Raw genomic sequence first — 22,704 nt, 5'->3', positions numbered from 1 at the left:
TAGCAGCTGTGAAGCTTATGGGTACAAATTATCTTTTCTAGCTGATTCTGTAATTAAAATGTGATTTCATTTGGAATTATTAAAGATCCCGAAAGTCTGTAAGCTAAAGAAAAATCAAGATTTGTTTCTGCAGCTGATTAATTGCACTATTTAATATTCTATTGACAGTGGTACTGAGATATAAAAAAAGCGACTGTAAATCTATTGACATTTAGTACAATGTGCTTTATTTTCTCTAGCTGCAGAAGAAAATTATTCCTGATCAGGACCAACTGATGGTAGTAGCATTAGAATGCATCTATAACTGTGAACGGAGTGATCAACTCTCGCTTTGCTATGACATATTAGAATGTCTGCCTCAAAGAGGTTATGGGTAAGAATCCACAGGGTGCCGATCTTGTTGTGTCTTTTTATTCTAACAGTTAAAATGGAAAGTTGCTGCTCTCAATGTTCATTATAGAGGATTTGGGAATATAAAAATGTATAAAGAAAATGAAATCATCTGCAAATCTGTTGCCTAGAGAGAAACTTTTGTTTTTCTAGCAGTGTATGGATGGAAAGTCACTATAATTTTGTCAACCTTGATAATTCATTATCCATTAAAAAACAAAAATATCACTACCACCCACTCCAAAATACTTTTTGCAGTGTGCACACAGTGATATATGTTTAAGTCGTGTTTCTATTTAAGCATGTTCCATATTTGTGAGCTAGTTGTATTTCTTCTATGAATTGTTCTTGGTCTTTGCTTGTGGTAATCCCTTCAAGTAGTGACATATGAATATATAGAATTTATTTTTTTCTTTCACTTTTATTGAGATTTGACTAACATACAGCAGCATATAAGTTACATATTTTGTGGAATGGTTACCACAATAAGTTCAGTAAACATCCATCGTCTCATAGATACAAAAGCCAATGTCATTTTCCTTACGATGAGATCTTTCAGGGTTTACTCTCTGAGCCACTTTCAGATATGCCGTACAGCAGTGTCAGCCAGACTCATGATGCTGTGCATTACGTCCCTGATACCTTGTCTTTTAACTGGAAATTTCTACCTTTTGACTACATTTTGATCTTTTTTATCAGTTTGTTGGTGTTTCTGTTTGTGTTTTTAGATTTTTACATATAAGTGAGATCATACAGTATTTGTCTTTCTCTTTCTGACTTACTTCACTTAGCATAGTGCCCCCAAGGTCCATCCATGTTATAAATGGCAGGATTTTTTTTTTTTTAAGGCCGAATAATGGTATTCCATTATGATAGATCATATTTTCTTTGTCTGTTCATCTTCTGATGGAGACTTAGATTGTTTCTATGTCTACTATAAATAATGCTGCTGTGAACATGGTGGTGTAGATATCTCTTTGACACAGTGATTTTATTTCCTTTGGATCTATACCCAGACGTGGAATTGCTGGGTGTTGCAGTGGATGCAGAGAGAACGAGGACTTGAAGAGGTCCCCCAATTAGGTAGAATCCTAATGGAAACGTCCTAGGGGGTCACAGGTGGTGTAGACAGGCCTAGGAGAAAGCCAGCATGCAGGGCCATGCTTAACCGTTGTATTGGTTAAAAGAACAGAAAAATGATGGTTTTCCTCTTATTTAAAAAAATATACAATTAATTTATAATTCTTTTTTCACCTTTTAGCAGAACTGAACTTAAAGTTCTTTAGAAAATTGTTACCCATCTCTTGCTAATCTGTAATGAACAGTATTGTTCTACTCCAGTATTTTTTTATCTTAATCTCTTGAGACATGAAAGATGCTGAATGAGTTCAGGAGATAAGGCTGAATTTTTACCTGGACAGTGTAAGATTGTTATATATTAAGTACAAAGGGAACATCATTTCTTTTTTTTTTTTTCACTTAAATGAATTTTGAGTTTTTTTAAAAAAGCTATGACTAAAATATAATTAATTTTTTTTCCACTTACTCCTTTAGTGATAAGACAGAGATTACCACAACTCTTCATGACATGGTAGACCAACTGGAACAAATTCTCAGGTGAGAAAAATGACCATCTGTGGCTCTATGCTGATTAAGGAGGCCTGTCCAAGAAACACCACTTTAAATATGCCTACTGGTCATTGCCAGTTTGACCTTCTGTATGTTGGCTTCCTCGGGAGTGAATTTTCTTAATAATAATGTACCACTAGCTTTTTTTACGAACTTCAAGAGGAGGAAGAACATGGACTTTGAAAACTGGCAAGTCTTGTTCAAATCTGGGCGTTGCTGCTTACTAGCTGTGTGATATTTGAGCCTAGGGTTTTCATATCTCTAATATCTAACTCATGAGATCGTGCAGTTAACATTAGATTAAGCATTTAAAGTGCTGTACATATAGTAGGTATTCAAGAAATGTTAGTTCTTGCAGTAATTATTGCATCTATTAGCAAACAATTATTATACTTCTAACTTTTCTTTTTTGGACGGTACATTTGATCAAATATTTGGATTATAGCAAAATGTACTAGAACCTTCAAATAACTTTGTAATGATATTCTTTTACTATCAAATGAAATTTTAAGCTGTCTTTTTTTAGAGACTGAGATTTCCCAATTTGCCATTTAAGAAGCCTAACATTGTTTACCAATATTTATTTTTATATGTGTACATAATTGTGCTTGTGTGTAATTTTAAAATATTTGTATAAAAATATAATTTTAGGAATAATAAACTCGGTCCTTCCAATATGTAATTATAGAAATTATAGGTAGTGACATCACTTCGTCATGGTAATATGTATAATCAAGTCTAATAATTTGTAATCTATTAATTAGAAATTTTATTCATTCAAATTAAAGGACTTTAAAGATATTTTGAGTTGTATTTAAGGAAACATGTTTTCTTGAATCATAATATATGAATTTAATGAAGAATTAACTGTTCGGTTTCCTCAGGACCTTTCTTTATTGTTACTTAGCCTGACTCTTGTTACTCTAAGTTCTGAAAGTTATACAGTTTTTTTCTTAGAAAATGTTTAACACATCAAGCATCTCCTATTATAGGTTGGCTTACGTCTCTCCTTTCTTCAGCCTCCCAGAAAAACAGCATGATTTGACTAAGGCTCACTGGGTTAAGCGAATATAGAGTTACTCCTTACAAATCTGCATGGCTGCCTTTGTTTCTCTAATAAAATTGCGAAGAACAATTTTATATTTCTCTAATAAAATCAAAGATACGGTGAAGTTACAGTTTATTTTACTGTCCGTTCCTGGCTGTACGTGTGGGTGACCCTCGTGGTCACATGGTGGTCTCAGCACCTCGAGGACGCGTGACATCCTGTAGGCATCTGGATGACACCCAGGTCCTTCACTGCTGAGCTTAATTTCCGACCTTTTAAAATAAGAACTTTTTATTCCTGTTCCACCTCATAGCCATAATAGTTGGTAAGTGTTGTAGTATCATGTTGGGTGACATGACGCATGAAACCTATCTTTATGGAGAGTTATTGGATTCTATCCAGCCCGTCTGTAACCCTGGTGGCAGTTAATTCATACATGTGAGAGTTGGCGAGACAGCTCCGGTATATATATGATGCGATGATTATGAAATGGGATATCTCAGGAAGATTCACATGAGACCGAGAATGTTTGTGACATATCTTGTCTTTTTATAGTATGGATTCTTGAGGGAGATTGAGCCTTACGATATTTCTGTGGTTCTCCAACTATAAAATTCTTTGTTTATTGCTTTTCTAGCAGCCTTGCGCATAACAAAATACTCAATAGGATTGTTAAGAGTTAAAGCTGGGTATTGAAATGATAGATTTGCTTATTTTACGGACTTGATACTTTTAGACTACAGAAAAATTGTACTAAAAGATTTCAACAAAAGGATATGTCATACATTTTTTTAAGAATGTATTCTTCCAAGTATATAGTAACAAAAGTCAGTAAGGGAAATAAGATTTGATATATAATTATTAGCTTTTTTTTTTTTTTTTTTTTGCTGAGAATTAATGTAATGTGAAAAATTGGATCATTCCATGTGCTCTTTTTCTTTTTCTTTTCTTTTTCTTTTTTTAAACTAACTACCTAAGTGCTATTTGTATATTTAAGATTTTTAGACTTTTTTTGTTTGGTAGCATGTCTTTAAAAAAATTCTTCTTTTACTTACAGTGTGTCCGAGATCTTGGAGAAACATGGACTTGAGAAACCAGTTTCGTTTGTTAAAAGCACTCAGTCTAGCTCAGAAGAGGCGCACAAGCTGATGGTTAGATTGACCAGGCATACCGGACGGAAGTGAGTCAAAAAATGAATTGATGCTTGTATGTGATTAAAAATAAGTACTGTGCTTTTTATTTTTTGACTTCATTGACTTACCATAAATTGTACATATTTAAAATGTATAATTTGAAAAGTTTTGATGTATGTATATAGACTCGTGAAACCACTACATTCAAGATAATAAGCTTATCCATAATTCCTAAAAGTTTTCTCTTGCCCCTTTATAATTCTTTCCTGACTGTTTCTCCCCTTCACAGTCCCACCACATCTCTAGGCTACCCCTGACCTTATTGTATATAAAAGAAATCATGCCGTACACACCTATTTTTTTTTTTTTTTGGTTTGACTTCTTTTATTTAGCATAATTGTGATCCATCCATGTTACATCATGGATCAAAATAACTGATTTCATTTTATTTGCTGAATAGTATTCTACTGTATGGATTTATCAAGTTTTGTTTGTTCACCTGTTGATGGACATTAGGGTTGTTTTGAGTTTGGACTTTTTCATGTACAGGTCTTTATGGGGACATGTACTTTTATTTCTTCTGAATCCAGAAGAGTGGAATGGAAGGGTCATATGATAGGTGGATGGTTAACTTTAAAAAACTGTCAAACTGTCTTCCATAGTATTTTTATCGTTTTATTTTCTAACCAGTCTTGTAGGAAGGTTCCAGTTGCTCCATATCCTGGTATGGTCAGTCTTTTTAAGTTTAGCTATTCTAATAGGTATGTAGTGGTACCTAATTTTGGTTTTAATTTCTTTCTCTAATGAGTAATAATCAACATCTTTTTATGTACTATTTGCCATTTATATATCTTTTTTGATCATTTTAAAAAATCGTTTCTTTTTTCTTACTGATTTTGAGAGTTTTCTCACCTAGTCAGGATACAAGCTCTGTATTTGATGTGCTTCTCAAGGATTTTCTCCTATATCTGCCTCATGTTTTCATTCCCTTGTATCTTTTCAAGAGTATACCTTGTTAATTTTGACAATGTCCAATTTCTTGTTTTTTTTCTTTGATGGTTTCACTTTTGACATCATATTAAGAAATTTTGCCATCATAGTAAGAAAAAAGATTTTCTCCTCCCATTTCTAGTAAAATTTTATAATTTTGGAGATTTATAATAATCTTAAAACTAGATAATTTTAGTTTCCCATCTTTGTTTTTCAAAGTTGTTTTGTTTATTTTAGGGCTTTTGTCTTTTCCTATGATTTTTAGAAGCAGCTTGTCATTTTTTTGCAAAAATGTCTTTTGAATTGGTAGAGATTATGTTGAATCTATAGATCAACTTGGAGAGTACTGTTATCTTAAACAATAGTAAGTCTTCTAATCAATGAACACAGGCCTGCTATCTTTTTCATTTACTTAGCTCTTTAATTTCTTTAAATGGTCTTTGTAGTTTTCAGTGTACATTTTGTAATTATTTTGTTAAGTTTATTCCTAAGTATTTTATTGTTTTTGGTGTTATTGTAAATGGGGTTGTTTTTGTCATTTCATTTTCAGATTCTTTATTCCTAGTGTATAGAAATACAATTGATATTTAATATAATGATCTCATATCTTCCACTTTAGCTGGACTCATTAGTAGCTCCAAAGTGTTTTTTGCAGATTTCATTGGATCCCCTGTATACAAGATCCTGTTATCTGTGAATAAAGACAGCTTTACTTCTTTCTTTCCAATACTATGCCTTTTATTTCTTTTTCTTTTTCTTTTTATTGGTGTTAGCATAATGTATTTTTGGTATACAGCATGATTCACAGCTCTTCCCTGTTAGAGTGGTATATCTTTTACTTCTAATTAATTTGTGTTTTGTATTTGAAGTGCATTTCTTGTAGGTAGCATGTAAGTTGGGCCTTTCTGTCAAGATCTTATTTGGAGAGAGCCAGGCTGCCAGGGGATGCGTAGTTATGCTGGGGTCGTATGGGAGTTACTACCCATCAGACCCGCCCTCAGGCCATAATAGCCATGTGATGGCAGATGAATAAACTTACATCTCCCAGATGACTCCTCATTACTGAGCCTCAAATGGACAGTGATAAATTGCTTATGTAATGCAACCAGTACTGGCTTCTACAAAGAACTCTTCTTTCTAAGAAATCCCTGTTTTGATACCTGCCTCTCTTCCTATCTTTGTTTCTTTCAACAGTGTGTTATAGTTACTGATGTATTGCTGTATGTTCCCTTCTAGACCATAAACTTCTCCAGGGCACCTGTTATAGTCACCATACATCTAATATGGGGCCTTCCATAGCAATGACCTTCTCTCAGTACTTAGTAAATGAGTAATTTAGAACATTTTGACACCTTAAGACTTAAGGTTCTTTACAACTGTAAACGAATTGTTGATATTTTTGATCATGCTGACTCTACTCTAGAACCTCCTCTTCAGTTAGAAAGCCTTGCCGTTGCCACTAGATCGGCCACCATCATTCATTCATTGAGTCCCCCAAATACTTCTGATGTCTTTGAAGTCAGTTTCTGCTCACAGTGTTCTTATTGGAAATATGTAAGAGAATGGCTTTTTTTCAACGTAGTCAGTGTGAAATGAATCTTAATTATTTCATGTATGCTACGGTAACTTTGCCTTCAGCCCTATAGCTATTATGCATATCCTAAATGGTGGCCAGTTTCATCGAATCTGTCGCAAGTCATTTTACCATCTTGAGTGCAATACTGTTTCTTCCTGGAAACTACATTTTCATTCCAAAACTATAACTAATAAATAATGTTTGTAATCAGAGCTTTCTCTGTTAACTTACAAACCTCTTGCATAGTGCATTCAAGTTCTACTCTTGGTTTTTACTTAACTCAATGTATTCTGAAAAGGCCATTGTAAACGTCTTATAATTTATTTTAATTAGAACCTGTACTTACTGCTAGCCATGTGTGAGAAAACAATAATACCATCTGTCCTGGTGTTGATGGCTTCCAGAAGAACAGCTGGGCCACAAGGATTTGAATTCAGCTAGACAGTTCCTAGGTATGATTTTATCTAGCAGGTGCAAGATGGACACTCATTTCATCAAACATTTTTCCATGTGTCTGCAAGCCAAATCTGAAAGAGCCCTCTAATTCTTTGAAGCCCACCCAAAGAGTTCACATACCAGGGTCTAACTAATGAAAACATTTCAGGGATTATCCTGGAAGTCTTGCAGATATATTAGTTTGTTTTGTGCATTTGTATGCTGGGAAAAAAAATGTGTTCTTTAATGCTTTCTTGCATATGAGATGGGAGTAATTATTCATTTTGTATAATAAATATAAAATGCTATAAGCAAATGAATCATGCATATTAAAAATTTTCAGTGAAAAATTCTTAAAGACTAGAATTCTCACAGAAATGATTCCAAATATACACTTATTCCATAGCAATGTTATTATCTACAAACAGTCTATTTGCTCTAGTTTTAAGGCATAAAAAAGAAAAAGCATGGAAAAGAAACATCCATTTGGTATATGACAGACAAAAACAAGACAGAACAAAATCTACCCTTTTCAAAAAGTGAGATTCATGGTTATGTAGAACTTGAAGACTGGCAAGCAAATGTAAACAATGGTTCCAAGCTCATATATATTCAACTAAGACAAACATCCGAAAGAGGCAGAGAGAATTATGGCGCCGTCTGCCTCCCACTAGACAGTAATAATGATCGCGGCTCTGACTGTAGAAAAACACTTTTGTAACTTTCAGATTCATTCATTCACATTTATTAGACCTTATTTTATAACAGAAAATTGGGGGGAGTGCTTTTTCATACATTCTTGTTTAAGTCGGTCCTGACAATAGGCACAAAGGAAATCTAAAGCTCAGGGAAGTGAAGAAAGGTTTTAGATCTGTACAGGTAATTGACTTTATTTTTATCATATTTAGGAACATCTTGCTTCAGTGCCTGTGTTTTATCAAAATTAATCTCATTCATTCCTTATCACTCTCCAAGATGCGCTGTAAGTGAGGAAACTGAAATTCAGGAATATTAAGTGACTTGCTCACAGTCGCACAGCTACTGTGTGTGACTGTGGTTGAAATGATTAACAAAGCCTATTCCCCGGCTGCAGCAGAATCGGAACCGTTAATTCTAACTCGGTAACCTGGGGTACCAACATGAAATGGTATTTGATCAGCTAGATTGTGTAAAATGGACCCCTGAATGGTAACTTGGGTCTGACCCAGAAGGGTTGTAAATGAACTAGAACACCCGATGGAGGCTTTATGCTTCGGGCTTTCCTGAGTATAGTCACCGGCACGTCTTTGACGAGACTCTGCAAACTGTGCCTATGGAATTATTACAAAAGGTATTGGCTCTTGTGGAGCATGAAGCGTCTTCCTAAGCCAGAAAGGACACCTTCTGCAGCTCCCCTATAAGTCTCTCTTCCTGCACCTGGGCTGTCACCTAGGAAGAAGGTAACCCCTGCAGTGATCTATTGTTAACTGCTCTGTGGACTACAGCGAGACTCCCTCTGAAAGGAACAGCCGATGCTGGTGGCTATGGTTCCAGCCTCTAGACTGATGCCAGCTGTGGCCTGTGTTTGCCTGATGGGTCTGCATGCATAGCTGACGTTCAGAAGGTCCCCTGCTGCGCACTACGGAGTGATAAAGATGGAATTTGAGACTAACTCTCCTGTCTCCAAGTGCTTGTTCTGCTATATCACAGCTGCTTTATTTTAATGTGCTTTCTTTTACCTTAGAAACTCAGAGCTTGTTTCCCTTTGCCGTTACCATTTGATGCCACTCCAGGTGTGTGTGTGGCCGCCTATGGCAGAGCCAGGTTTGGCAGCATCTCTAGCATTGATACGTAGCTGCCCAACTTTTCCCTCTGTCTTGAATCCAAGTTCATTCCTGAAGATTCAGATGAGATATATTCCTGTTGATTGTTTGGGGACTTGTGTGGCATAGAGAATGGTGGTACCGGTTCTTTTTTTACTTTTGGCCAATCGAAGAGAGAGATCTCCTGAATTATCATTATAATTTTTTTTCTCCTCTTTTTCTTTCCCCAGGCAGCCTCCCGTCAGCGAGTCTCACTGGAGAATGTTGCTGCAAGACATGCTAGCTATGCAGCAGAATGTGTACACGTGTCTAGATCCTGCCGCTTGCTATGAGGTAACTCTTCCAGCACTTATTTCCTTTGCTTTAGAAATTTTTGGTCGTCACAGATAGTTTATTGTACACAAAGACGATGGCCAGAAAGAGCTCTCATTTGAATTTTCTTGTTAAATAAGCCAAGGTTTCTCTTGTGTTGCTGTGCTATGGCCCATTGATACAATGAGAGTTACAAAACTAGATCTCTATTTTGTGAAATAGGTTGGTATTTTAATTCAAAGTGATTTTAACAAAAGAGCACTAATGTAGACGGTTGAGAAATGAATGATTTTGTATTTGAACTGCAGGTTTTTAAATGCTTGAATGAGCGTAAAGTTAATATTTATGGTTATAGTCTCAGACCACGTATAACTTCCATGAACTTTTCTTTTTGTTTCTAATGCAAAACTTGAAAATCCAATTTCAGGAGAAAAAAAATGTGTGCATACACATGGGGTACAAAATGTAATTCTCGTTAGATATGTCTAAAGTAGTGTTTTTAAGTTGGAGTGGCATTATTTTGGCATTTTCCAGTTTCCGAATCTGATTGAATTACACTTGAACTAGCTCCTGTGTAATTTGTCATTAATAACTTGTCATATTAAATTGATTTTGTTGTATTTTAACATCTTTCTATTAGGATTTGATATTGTAATGACTTCTGGCCATTAGTCTCTCTCCTTAGAGAAAGCATTTGAAAGCATATTATAACTGTCTTGAAATGGTTCTAGAAGATGGTAATATAGATTTGGCAAACTTACATTTTTGAATACTAGTTTAGTACCTTTTAAATTATGCTATATTGTGTTACTGACTTTTGGCCATTATGTTAGGTTTTGATGTCCTTGGAAAATAATTTGAAAGTTCAATGGCACAATTTTGAAAATATTATACAGCCTAGATAGCAGAAATCTATATTGTTGATTTTAGAAAACCTTTGAGAGTGAGTGAATGATATTTTTCACTATTGGACATTGACTTCTTACAGCTTACTTGAATGAACCAAAGTACTAGAGAAACTGTTACATCAAAGTCATTCGGGTCACTGGGAGTAAGCCATTTTCACCTGTCAGATATAAGTAATGAGGGCTACTTATTGATAATATGCTTTCTGTCACAATATGTATTTTATAGCATATCCCTTATAGGTGTTAATCATTTTATCTGTATCAGGAATTTCAGTAAAGGCCTGTCTAATGATACCTTCCCCAGAAGCCTAGAAACAAGTGAAAATAAGAGTATCCTATGAAAATTGGATAGTTTTATTAATTATAAGAAAACTCTTGTTTCCTCATGAAATCTTTTTTCATTTCTTTTGTTCTGTCTTCAACAGTGACATTATGGGAAAGAGCATTCTTACAGAAGTTCTTGTACTAATTATATGTTGACGTCATTAGTATAGGTTTAAAAGATCTCTTTGAATCTTTTTCTGGAGCCTTTTTTTTTTTTTATCCCCAGATGTGGTATTATTATTTTTAAAATATTTTTTATTTTTCAGTTAAAATTGGCATCTAGTGTCTTTTTTGCATAAGGGACATTTGCCCTTCGCCTGTCTTAAATGTTTTATCTGTGTTGCCAAGTGTTTATTATATATGATTTATCTTTTACATTGCTATTTAGAATTTTTTAAAATTTCATGGTCATTTTTTCTTATGGTTTCTGTCTTTTGTGTCATCCTTTGAAAAGCCTTTAATTCCCAAAACATTAAAATAGTTTTTCATATTGTTTCTTACTATTTTTATAATCTCAATTATAAAAAAAATAGTTAATTGACGCTATTAGTTGTCTAGTAGAATACAGTGATATTTGCATGAATACCTTCCATCAGTTGCTCTCGTTTTAGTTAAATAGTTTTAAATTTGCAGATTGAAAAATAACTCGGTGTTATATGGTATATTGTAATTTTAATGACTAGGTTTAAGTATAACATTTGTAGCTTGGCTTTTTAGTTTATAGACTTAATGGAGATGCTTTAAGCAGTCATAAATTATATGTATCGCTTTCAAAGATGTTCTTTTAAAAAATTGAAGTGGTTATAAATAGTTTAAGCAGAGTGGATCATATTGAGTTTAGGACATATATCTAATGGATCCTGCTTTGTTTTTCTATTTTGAATTACAGATGATATTCAGTATTATTTTGTTAGTTTCAGATGTACAGCATAGTGGTTAGACATTTATGCAATTTACAAAGTGTGGATTCTGTTTTTAATGAGAATAAACTTTAGGTATTTTACTTAAATAGTCATTGTAACGCAATTAAAAATTACGCTTAGTATTGGTTTGTTCACTTAATTTATTTTTTCGTCTTCCTAAAAGAGGAGTTTTTTAAATTGAGATGAAATCACGTAGTATAATCTTAACCGTTTTACAGTGTACTTCCTTGTCATTTACCGCATTCCCAGTGCTGTGCAGTGGCCACCTCTGGTGTGGACGAGTTTTTAATTTATTTCATTTGGCTGTCAGAGCTTCCATTTGGTTAGAATCTAATCGTCTTTCTGTAAGCATTTGTTCCGGTTTCTTTTTTTCCCCAGATATTTACAGAAAGCCTTCTGTGCTCTAGTCGCCTTGAAAACATTCACCTGGCTGGGCAGATGATGCACTGTAGTGCCTGCTCAGTGACCCCGCCACCCGGCGTGGCCCAGAAGGGCAAAACCCAGTACAGGGTCGGCTACGAGAAGAGTATCGAGTTGGTTCTGGCGGCCAGCAGAGAGTACTTCAATTCTTCCACCAGCCTCACAGACAGCTGCATGGATCTGGCCAGGTACAGTAACTGTATTCTTCCATGAGAGAGAGCGGGCAAGTCAGAATTGTCGGTTTTATGCTTTACTTTACACACTATCTTATCACAAGTGTGCTGTGTAGGGCACAGTTATTTATTGCTCAAATATAGAAAGAAAACTTAGTTATGATTGTTCAACTTCCTCGTGACCCCTGTTTTCCAGTACGCCTTCCCATAGGCCTTTTTGCTGATTGCTGTAAAGTTGTACTTCTCTTCTGTTGGAAGAGATTCATGTGGTAGCCTGAAAATTCAAGTTCTGTACATTTCCAGCCCATTGAGGTGGTATCTGTAGCCCTCACATGGCTTGTGTTGTGTTTAGGAACACACCATCTCATCACCCGATTAGATGGTAAAGCACAAAATTCCCTCTCAGGCATTTAGTTCCCCTCTTGGCCTGTTGTACTGGAAATTCATCAGTCATCTTTTTACTGTTGAGTCTAGCTTTTTTTGCATAAGGGACATTTGCCCTTTGTCTTAAATGTTTTATCTGTGCTGCCAAGTTTTTATTATATATGATTTATCTATATATGCAATTCAGAATTTTTTAAAAATTTGATCGATATTCTTTTCTCTTATGTTTTTTATATTTTGTGTCATTCTTTGAAAAGCCTTTAATTCCCAAGTTTTTCATATTATTTCTTACTACTTTTATGGTTTATTTTTACATTGAAATTTTGGGCCCATTTGGAATTTATTTTAATGTAATATTTAGATTTATCCCCCCCCCTTGACCCGTTCCAATGACCTAGTTGTTTCAACTCTAGCAAAACTTAGAGGTAACTTTTTTAAAGTGGTATCTCACCACAGAGAGAATTGCGTTTTCTCAAAACATTTTATTGAACATGACAAAGTTATTCTAATAGTATATTTTTTCTTTTCTCTCTAGGGATTGTATCTCAGATGATGAAAATATCAAATAGAATAGCCTTTGAAACTAGGAGTTGTGTTTGACCTAAATCTTTTTGGCAGGTGTTTTCATAGATCATTATAAAAACTATGCTTCCTGTATTTCCTCTTTATTCCATCTCTCTTTCTCCCACAAGGACACATGTTGATTTAAAAAAGATATCATATGTGTAATGTGGCACCAAATTCATTGAGACCTGAGTTCGGATATATTTAAATGTTCACAGTTGTATTAATATAGAAAATAGCCCATACATTCTTGTCGATTAAATTATTATTAACTAAATTTTCTTATTGAGGAAGCAATACATTACAAGATAAAATAGCCAAACAATATAGAAAGCATATATATTGGTAAGTCTTTCCTCATTCTAGTTTTTTTGACTTTATCCCTCAGCAGTTTATCCCTTAAATCACTTTCCTATGTATGCCTCTAAAATAGTAAATGTCACCTTTTTTCTTCAGTCATAAGTATGTGCTTTCTACTTCTACATACCTTTCTATATCTTTGTTTTTTACTTACGATCTGTATCAAAGGTTTTTCCATGAGTACACATAGATTCATATTATTCTTTTTGGATATTTTGACCATTCCATTGCTTAATTTTTATAGAATTTAATTAATGAGTTCTTGATTTAGTGTATTTTCTTTTAAAACATTGTGGTGAATATATTCATATTATATCTGGGCATGCATGAGCCTATCTATATGATAAGTTCCTGAAACAAATTCTTGAGTTCAAAGGTAAGTGCAGTTAGAATTTTGGTAGATGCTTCAAAGAAGTTGCATACGCTATACACGTGAATTGGCAGCATATGTTAGTCCTCATCTGACCTCATTGTGCAGTTTTGCAAGAGAAGCCTGTGTGCGCCGCTCCGTCGCCTCGGTGGCTACTGTCTTCCTCTGACGGTCCGTGATCTTGGCGTCCCTGGCCCCTCACGGTCTGGTCTCCAGCTAGACTTTCTAGTCTCTCGTTCCAGCGTTCTCCTACATACACCTTTCCAAAATAAATTTATTCGTTTATTAGAATATTTATGAAGTACGCTCTCTGCATTTAAAAAAATTGCTTGGAATACTCCAAAGATATCACAAATTTTTAGATTAGCAAATCAGTGACTTTCTCCTATAATTATTTCAGTACCACTTAACCAACTGGTTCTTCCTTTTTGATCAGTAAAGTCTCTTGTGCAGTTTCTCAGGTTATTCTTCCGGGAAGGGAGACAGTTGTCACTGAATCAAGATATTTCTGTTTTTCCTAGAAGAATAGCTGGAAATTATCTGCATTCTATTTTTTTTTTTAATCTTTTCTAATATGACCATGACCTTTGGCGTCAACAGTAAGAAGAGCACTAAACACAGAATTAACGTGTCTTGCTGCATTCCCGGCCCTGTGTCCTGCTGCTGGCGTAACTCTGCCCAAATCACTTCACCTCTCTGGGCTTCAGGTTTGGCTTTCTTACAAAGCAGATGATGATATTTGCCTATCTCAAAGCCTTGTTACAAGGATTAAGCAAGATAACAGAAAGCATCCAGCAGAATACTTGGAATGTAGTAGGCTTTTAATAAATATGTGCTGGGTCTCGTGTTGAATATGGAAAAACAGCTTAACCAAACGTATGTTACTTCGTCTTTTAAAAAAATTATCTTATTTCTCTTAGGTGCTGCTTACAGCTGATAACAGATAGACCTGCTGTTATTGAAGAAGAGCTAGATCTTATCCAAGCCCTTGGATGTCTTGAAGAATTTGGGGTAAAGATCCTGCCTTTGCAAGGTGGGTTTTCTGCTTGCTGTTGCACTATTATTATTTTTCATTAATTTGCTAGTGTTCCTTTTTAGTTTCTTAAACCAAAGAGTACCTTTGGTCATTTAATCCAGTGGCAATGGAGCCTGCCCTCTGCACTATTTTTCAAATGAAATTTAAGTGGAAATCCAAGAGGAAAAAATAAAGCCAACATTTTATTACAAATTTCTTTTTTAAGTTCACAGTTATGACATTAAAAGAAATAACATTAAGAATAGCAGTGAGACTGTAGAAACTGGAGATTATGGACGAGAGTTTCAGACTTACATTAGTTTTGGTATACAGTTTATTTCTGTATTTTGTTTCAGTTATGTAGATTTAGAAATAGCTGTAAATGATAATAATTTATTTCTTTTTATGCTTGCCGCAGGGTATTCCTTAAGTCGATACTGTTATTTTAACAGCGTAACAGGGAATGACAGGAAGTTCTTGTTTGGAGTTTAATTATTAGCAATACCTTAACGTTGCTCAGGCTCCTTTACGTAAATGCAAGCGTTAGGTAAATACCAGCGAGAATCAGCCTGTTGTCACACAGTCACTCGTTGCTGTCTGCGTCCTACTGCGAGCACAGTGTGCAGCTCCCAGCGTCCTGACGCTCAGCTGGCAGGAGGGAGGTAGATGCTCTGTCACTTCAAACCCTGGACCCCACTCAGTGCCCTACGTGAAGAGGGCGGCTTGCTTATTAGTGGTTTGCTTAGCTGGCTTCATGGTAATCTCTTATCTTTAGTCTTAACTCTAGAAATGTCTAGAAGTAAGGGTAGGGGATGTAGGGCCGAGTTCCTTCCATCTCTCTGGAGGTTGGTAAATTTTCACCAAAATTATCTTTCCTTTTCTTTAATCTCCCAGTACCTTTGGGCGGTGATGGGTGGCGTGTGATAGGTTCCTCGGTGTCTTTGTCCTCTGGAGTGTTTTGATGGATCTTAGCGGATATCTTCGGGAAGGCCACCAGAGACATTCTTTTGTTGTCATGTGGGTTTCTGTTGTAGATTTACGAAAAATTAAAGTTCTGCTTGTCAGGCAAAGTTATTAGACTTGATAAGGTAGTATTACTATTGTCTCGAATATCATTGTTTGGAAATAATTTGTACATGATTATAAATACCTTGAAGCATCTTAAACAAGTATAGTAAAGGTGATTGTTAAATCACTGGACAGTTCTGTTTAGTTGTATCACTCACGTAATTTTTGAGTTCAGAGCTTCTTAAAATTATGAAGATTAATCAGTTATTAAGAAGCGTTTTCAGTTTATTCTCAAGTGTCTTAAATCATTAACTACCCTCCCAGCAAAAGTTATATTTTTAATTGAAGTTTTCAGTCACAAGAGAGTCCAGAGCACTGTAAAATTAGCTCTCCTCATACTGCCTGCTGGGCCAGGTCATTACAGCTTCCTCTCCCTCCCTCATCTCTTTCTCTTTCTCTCCTTCCTTTCCTCCCTCCGTCTCTCTCTCCCTCTCTCTTCTCCATGCTAGTTATTTAATCTAAACAAATTGGTACAATGCAAAACATTTTTCTTACAGTCCCCCAAATGCTACCGAACTGTGAAATATTAAATTGAGCTCCGATTTTTCGTGGTGCTCAATTAGCTGTAATTTCGTTGGCAGTATTTGCCCATCAGCTGACGAGTTTGAATATCCGTAACCAAACCTGCACTCCTGCTGCAGCTTCTGAGAAATTTCCTGACTGAGAAGTGTCTTAAAAATGACATTTGCTTTCATGTCTTGACAGCTTTCCAGCTTAATGTATCGATTTGAAGTTTCTTATTAGAATGACTGTCAGAAAATCTTGCGGATGTGGAGATGGAGTATTGCCTTCGTGTACTGTTTGTTGTTTTAATACCATGGATGCAATTTAAGTTTAAGCTGTTTTTGTATTCATCAGTAATACTGGACAAGCAAAGTAACTTGATATTTCAAGATTTATGGTCCAGGTATTTTAATTGTAGTCTAGTAGTTCATTTCGTCGCTTTGTCTCAAAGCCTTCTTTGCCTATACTCCCGGAGCTGCTGTTTTTCATCAGGTGAAGGCTAGTGGTGCCAGCTAAATTATAAGCAAGTAGTTAATAGAAACAAATAGAAATATTATGTAAAAATGGTTCTTCTCGTGTATGCCACCTACGAAGTGTTCATATGTGTACTTGTGCGTGCTTCTCCTCATGGCTTGAGTGTTCGTGTTGGTGTAAATTATCCTTACTATTCACATGAGCAGGTTCGGGATGGTTCGGTTGTCCCCCAGATTCTTTCAGTTTCCCGGGTGCACAGCAACGTGGTTAAACCAGCCTGGAGCCAGTTTTGCTGCTGACCGCTGGCAAATGGGCAAGAGTTTTAGCCTTTCTTCGTGTTTAAGTTTCATCATTTACAACAGGGACACTAATCAGCACCTTACAGAACTGCTCGTGAAGATTCAGTCACACGCTTACAGTGCCTGGGACGCGGTAAGGGCTCCCCAAGCACCTGCTGTCAGTTTTGATGTTTGACTCACAGGTGCTTTGTCCACGATGGCAGAATCGAAGCGGACGAGCTTGCTCTGTCCCTCTCCCTCTGTCCCTCTCAGCCATCTCTTCATTCTCCTCTTTTCCTCCCCTTCCCTTCCATTCCATAAACATCAATTTAGGCACTTCCCCCCCCCCGTCCCCCCAAGAACTGAAATAATGAAAGGAATAGGGGCCACTTCCTGACTTAGAGGGACTGGCACATGACAGCAGGACAGAGTGTCACGTATGAGTTTAAATCCCGATTCAGCCACTTTGAGCTCTGTGACCTGGGACAACTTAATGTCTTTGAATTTCACCCTTCTCAGATGGGGGTAGTAAATATTCCTCTGACAGTCTGAAAGTTGTATCTCAAAACACTGAAAATCCTTACAATAGATGATCCCATACTTAATTAGCATTTTTTGTGGCTATATCGGTAATAATAATAATTAATATTTCTTGCGTGATTTTTCTGTTCTAAGTATACGTGGCATGTACTTATTAATTCTCGTACATACCCTGTGAGATAGCGACTTGTTTCCAGTCTATAGCTTAAGTCACATGACTAGGTAAAGGTGTAGCTAGAATTCACGTGTAAGTAGTCTGGCTCCAGAACTGTATTTATAAACAGTGAACAATACTGATGAAGAGGTGTGAAAGTAAAAGATAGTTTGAAAAGGAAACTGGCTTATTCTCTTACTTGTCAGCTAGACCAACAGTCCCCAGCCTTTGCGGCACCAGGATCCGGCGCTCCTGTGATAATCTAACGCCTGATGATCTGAGGCGGAGCTGAGGCGGTGACGCTGGCGCTGGGGAGCGGCTGCAAATGCAGATGAAGCTTCGCTCGCTCACTTGCCACTCACCTCCTGTCCATGTCCCGGTTCCTGTCAGGCCTCGGACTGATACCGGTCTGCAGCCCAGGGGTTGGGGACCCCAGAGCCAAATGACTAACTGCTGCATTATTACCGCCATCCTCACCTGTACAGTTCAGCGGCGTCACAGTTAACAGTATATATTGTGCACCTTTGAAGCCATGCATGAGTGACCGAGATTGATATTTTACACCTCTGGTTCACGGGGCATGCACTGCCCTCGCTTCGCAAGGCGATCAGAGTGTTTATCATGTCGATAGCTGGTCAATAAATACTTCATAAGTCTGAGACGTGTGTGTGTGTGTGTGTGTGTGTGTGTGTGCATTGTGTGTGTGTGTTATATAATAGGTTTTTCTTGTCTTTTTTTTTTTTTTAACATTTGAGATATGTTTGTGATAGCCACAGGAGAATGAGGGATCTTCAGTAATTAAAAGATAGATGCATGTATACATATCCTTTTCTTGTTCATTAATTCCATTTTAAAAAGGAATTTTAGGAGCTGAAGATTTTTTTCCCTTCATGGACACATAATAACATCTAAATCTTTATTTAAATAAGAAGTCACGTTTTGAAATATGATTTAGCATGTCCTATAATAGGCTGTAAAAAGAGAACTGGTGCAGTGTTTGTCCAGGGGCTCAGAAAAATAGATAAATAAAAAGTCATTTTAACATGGCATTTGCACCCTGTTAGAATCCTCCTCTCCAAGTTAATGTACTTAAAATATTAGTAGTTTGTCTTACTTAGGGCAGCAAGCAGACAGAGAACCAAATTTTAGTGTTTCACTGAAAGGAAGTTGAGGGAAAATGACCCAAACTGGTTTCAGTTTTCCACCTTGATTTGATCGAGCTGGACAGACAGTGGCACTAGTAAGGAGATCAGCGTATTAGAGTTACTAAAGCTAGAATTTCTCTAAGAAGAATATAAGAATTCATCAGTGGCGGTAAAAACATTTACGAAAACCCCAGGTTTTTCATTTAGGTTAATGATAATATCTATAACAGTGTTGTTCTGAAGATCAAATTAGGAACATGTAGGAAGGACCTTTCTCATAATTATTGAATCTGAAGTATCGATGTAGTACACATTCTCTTAAAATATATACCAGAAGGAAAACCCATAGAACAGCAGAAGACATCGAGGTTAAAAAACACAATTTTTTAATTGAAAAAAATAATGGAAAAGTTCAGAGCGTATCGGTCAGTTTTGCTGGACTGCGCTCTGGTAAAACCTCGGTGGCACGTGACATCAAGTTCATGTATTGCAGCACTGCTCCATGAAAGGGGACATTCCTAAGGTGGGGAGGAGGCCATAGCGAGGTTCCACGGTGGCTCGTAAGCCTTTGCTCAGAAGGGGCACGTGTCCCTTCCACTCACACTTCACTGCCCATAGAAGTCACGTGGCCAAGCCCAATGCCGGCGAGTCGGGAATTTGGGATGGGAACAATTGCAGTGAACACTGGAAAACAGGAATGCATTCCGCAGAAGCCGAACTCGGATGTAGGTGCTGTGAAGTCACCGCAGTCCCCATCCGCCTTACATTTTATAGTCAGGGCCACAACAGGGTCACTGTGCAGCAGTTGCGTAAGTAGCAGCCACCTCGAAATGGTTCAATGTGCACGAAAGTGTTCGGAGTAAGAGGACGTGGTATTTGCAACTTACTCTCAAATGGTTCAGAAAAAATAATGTGTATGCACATAGGTTTGTGTATATATACCATGAGGGGGAGTGCGTGCTTGCATGATTGCACATGCGTGAATGGAGCAAATCATCAACACTTGGTGAATCTTGGCAGAAAGTGTAGAGGAGTTCTTTGTGCTATTTTTGTAATCTTTCTGTAAGTTTGAAAACAAAGTCTTACCAATAAAGAGCCCATACCAAAGAAAGGCTACCACTCTTTTCCTTATCTCCCCAGCCTCTGGGCTCCCATCTACCTGGAAGTTTTGGGAGAACCTGGGATGCGTGGGGTGCAGCCATGGATTTAAGAACGGATAAAGGAACGAAAGTGTGAAAACCATTTCAGGAGCTGTGTTAGATTCTGGTCCCATCACTGTTTTGGTGAACTTGGCCAGAGTACTGAACCTTTCTGCGCCTCACTTTCTTTCCCTGAGGGCAATAGTACCTGTCTTGGACGGTTCTGCCTTGTAGGGTTAACATAATAAAGCACCTGTCGCAGTGTCTGGAACACAGGTCATATTCATTTAATGCCGGTGGCTGTCATTAAGTTGTTACTGTATTTATTGGGTCCCAGCCTCTCGGGTAGTGCCATGCTTCTCAAAGAGTGACACCTAAATAAATATACCATTTTTTTTTCTAGCATATGCATAACACTCTTTAACTACGTTTTTTTTTTTTTTTAAACCCCTTTAAGTTTTCTTAATTACCTCATAGTGTGAACTGGTGTGATTAGATGTGTTTTATTTTCCTAACAGCTAACTTGAGTGAGAAGATTGGGTATGTTTTGGAGAAAGGTTAAGAAATTTGAACAGTGAGCACTTGGAGGACCCCTGCCCTCCAGTCTGGGGTGATGTTGTGGAGATAGAAAATGGGTATTTGGAACATGGAACGGGTTTTGGTGGGGTGAGGGGAAGGGGTGGGCATGTTTAACAGGAAGTATGTGAAGTTTTTAAAGAAAAATATAGCCTTCTTCAAAATTTTTCCTGAGACCTGACCTGCAACTTGAAAATGTGACACTTTTTTCTAGCTTCAGAATGCCAATTTGTTGTTTTATAAATTTGGTGACAGGAAAGATCCATATTGTACATTATTCAGAAGCAACAGTAATTTTGATTAGAAAAAAAAAAAGAGTGTGTTTTCCTTAATTCGTGTTGGCCTGGAGGCCAGCACAGTTTCCATTGATTTGGCTGTCCTGTGCTCGGCTGCCTTTTGCCTCTGGCTCCATGTCTTTATTCAGCGTGTCTTTCTTTTGCAGTGCGACTGTGCTCTGACCGGGTCAGCCTCATCCAGGAGTGCATTCGCCAGTCCCCGACCTGCTACAAGCAATCCACCCAGCTGCTGGGCCTCGCTGAGTTGCTGAGGGTAGCCGGTATGTTTTCAGTGCCAGACCTCGAGCAAGGTTTCTGTGTTGTTCTCGTCACGATCCTAGGTGAACATCAGAACATATACCTACCGGTGTCAGAAGAGCTGCTTTTTGGCAAGCATTTGTCTTTTCTGGACTAGAAGGTTGATGTGTGATAAAAGTGTCACATGGACTTCTCCACAGGGCTTGAGTGTCCTCTTAACACGACAATTGGTTTCTCCTAGAGCAGCTGCTCTACCGGAGAGTGAGGAGGAACCTGCAGTGCCTTTTATGGCCTTGTCCTGGAAGTTACACACCATGTTTCCACCTTATTCTGTTAGAAGTAAATCACTCACCGGCCTGCACTCAAGGGGAGGGGCATTAAGCTCCATCTTTCAAAGAGAATATCAAAGAATTTCTGGTCATAGTTTAAATTATATTTCATATACTTAATACCTTGTCATACCACCAGTAATCTCCTCTTCTTCACACTAAACATCTGAATCATTTTCTTTAATAGATTACTAGTCTGGCCATACTCCTGGCTGTTCTCCCCAGGATGTCTAGTATTTTTCTAGACAGCATTCTTTTCGGGCCAGTTTTTGGTTGTCTTTTTCCTTTTAACCACCTGCTCAGATTGGAATTTGCTAGAATTAAAAGCAGTTAGATATTTGTACTTTGGACTTCAAGATAACTGACCTATCACATAAAAGTTTATATTAATAACAACAGTAATTTTCCTTTTGTGCTTTTATACATGTTTAAGTCACTTCTTACTGTGTCTCTGACAGCAGAGATATGAATCTCATTTTGAATGTGAGGAAATGGGAATAAAGAAGTTAAATAATTTATTGAAGATTTCACAGTTATGAGATTTCTTACTTTGAATCCTTTACTCTTACCCTGTTTTTCCTTTTTTTGACATTGGATGACAGTAATCAATGGACCCTCAGCTAAAGTCAGCCAATTAGGGGCTTTAATTACATCTGTAAAATACCTTCACAGCACCTGAATTGGCGTTTGAAGGCTAGCCAAGTTGACAGATGGAAAAAAAAAATCATTCCTGGCCCTTTCATTTTTGATTTAGGAATTCTGAATAGATGCAAACATTTCAAGAGTATTATCTAGGAGGTAAGTTTTATATTAAGTGTGATATGTGCATTTATCGATAATAGTGTTCCATTTCTCACATGTTAGCATAGGGGTAGAACAATGTTCCCTTCTTCCCTTCTAGGTTTTTTGGCTGGTCTAATAATTAATTTGGCATAGCACAGATTAACAGGAGAAAAATTGATTTCATACCTACAGGAGCCCCATAAAGACATGAGATCCAAAGGCATTTGAGATTTATCTGCCATCCTGAGCTCAGGAGAAGTGGGTAGGAGTCTGGGGCTTCCAAGGGAAGGAGGACAGTTCAGAGGAAGTTGAGAAGAGTGAATGTTTGGTAAACAGACGTATGCCCTGCTGTGCGCACAGTTCTTTCTGATGTAGAAAGTTATGGCTGATAATAGCTCTCTCTGGTACAGGCCTTTATCCAAGTT

The 22,704-nt window shown here is 37.0% G+C and overlaps 1 protein-coding gene across 3 annotated transcripts in view; it reads left to right on the top strand.

Moving 5' to 3' along the window:
* The window catches only part of NBAS (NBAS subunit of NRZ tethering complex), a 258,704-nt gene that overhangs the window by 114,622 nt on the left and 121,378 nt on the right, over nucleotides 1-22,704 (top strand). For all 3 annotated transcript variants that reach the window (XM_036224652.1, XM_016144790.2, XM_016144791.2), the window contains 7 exons: nucleotides 240-373; nucleotides 1,945-2,007; nucleotides 4,125-4,247; nucleotides 9,234-9,336; nucleotides 11,849-12,078; nucleotides 14,662-14,774; nucleotides 21,077-21,190. In XM_036224652.1, coding sequence (XP_036080545.1) covers nucleotides 240-373; nucleotides 1,945-2,007; nucleotides 4,125-4,247; nucleotides 9,234-9,336; nucleotides 11,849-12,078; nucleotides 14,662-14,774; nucleotides 21,077-21,190 — 880 coding nt within the window. The remainder of the gene's footprint in view (nucleotides 1-239; nucleotides 374-1,944; nucleotides 2,008-4,124; nucleotides 4,248-9,233; nucleotides 9,337-11,848; nucleotides 12,079-14,661; nucleotides 14,775-21,076; nucleotides 21,191-22,704) is intronic.

This window comes from Rousettus aegyptiacus, unplaced genomic scaffold (assembly GCF_014176215.1).
Source record: "Rousettus aegyptiacus isolate mRouAeg1 unplaced genomic scaffold, mRouAeg1.p scaffold_m13_p_7, whole genome shotgun sequence".
NCBI classification, from domain to species: domain Eukaryota; kingdom Metazoa; phylum Chordata; class Mammalia; order Chiroptera; family Pteropodidae; genus Rousettus; species Rousettus aegyptiacus.
This window is presented reverse-complemented; position numbering and strand designations above follow the sequence as displayed.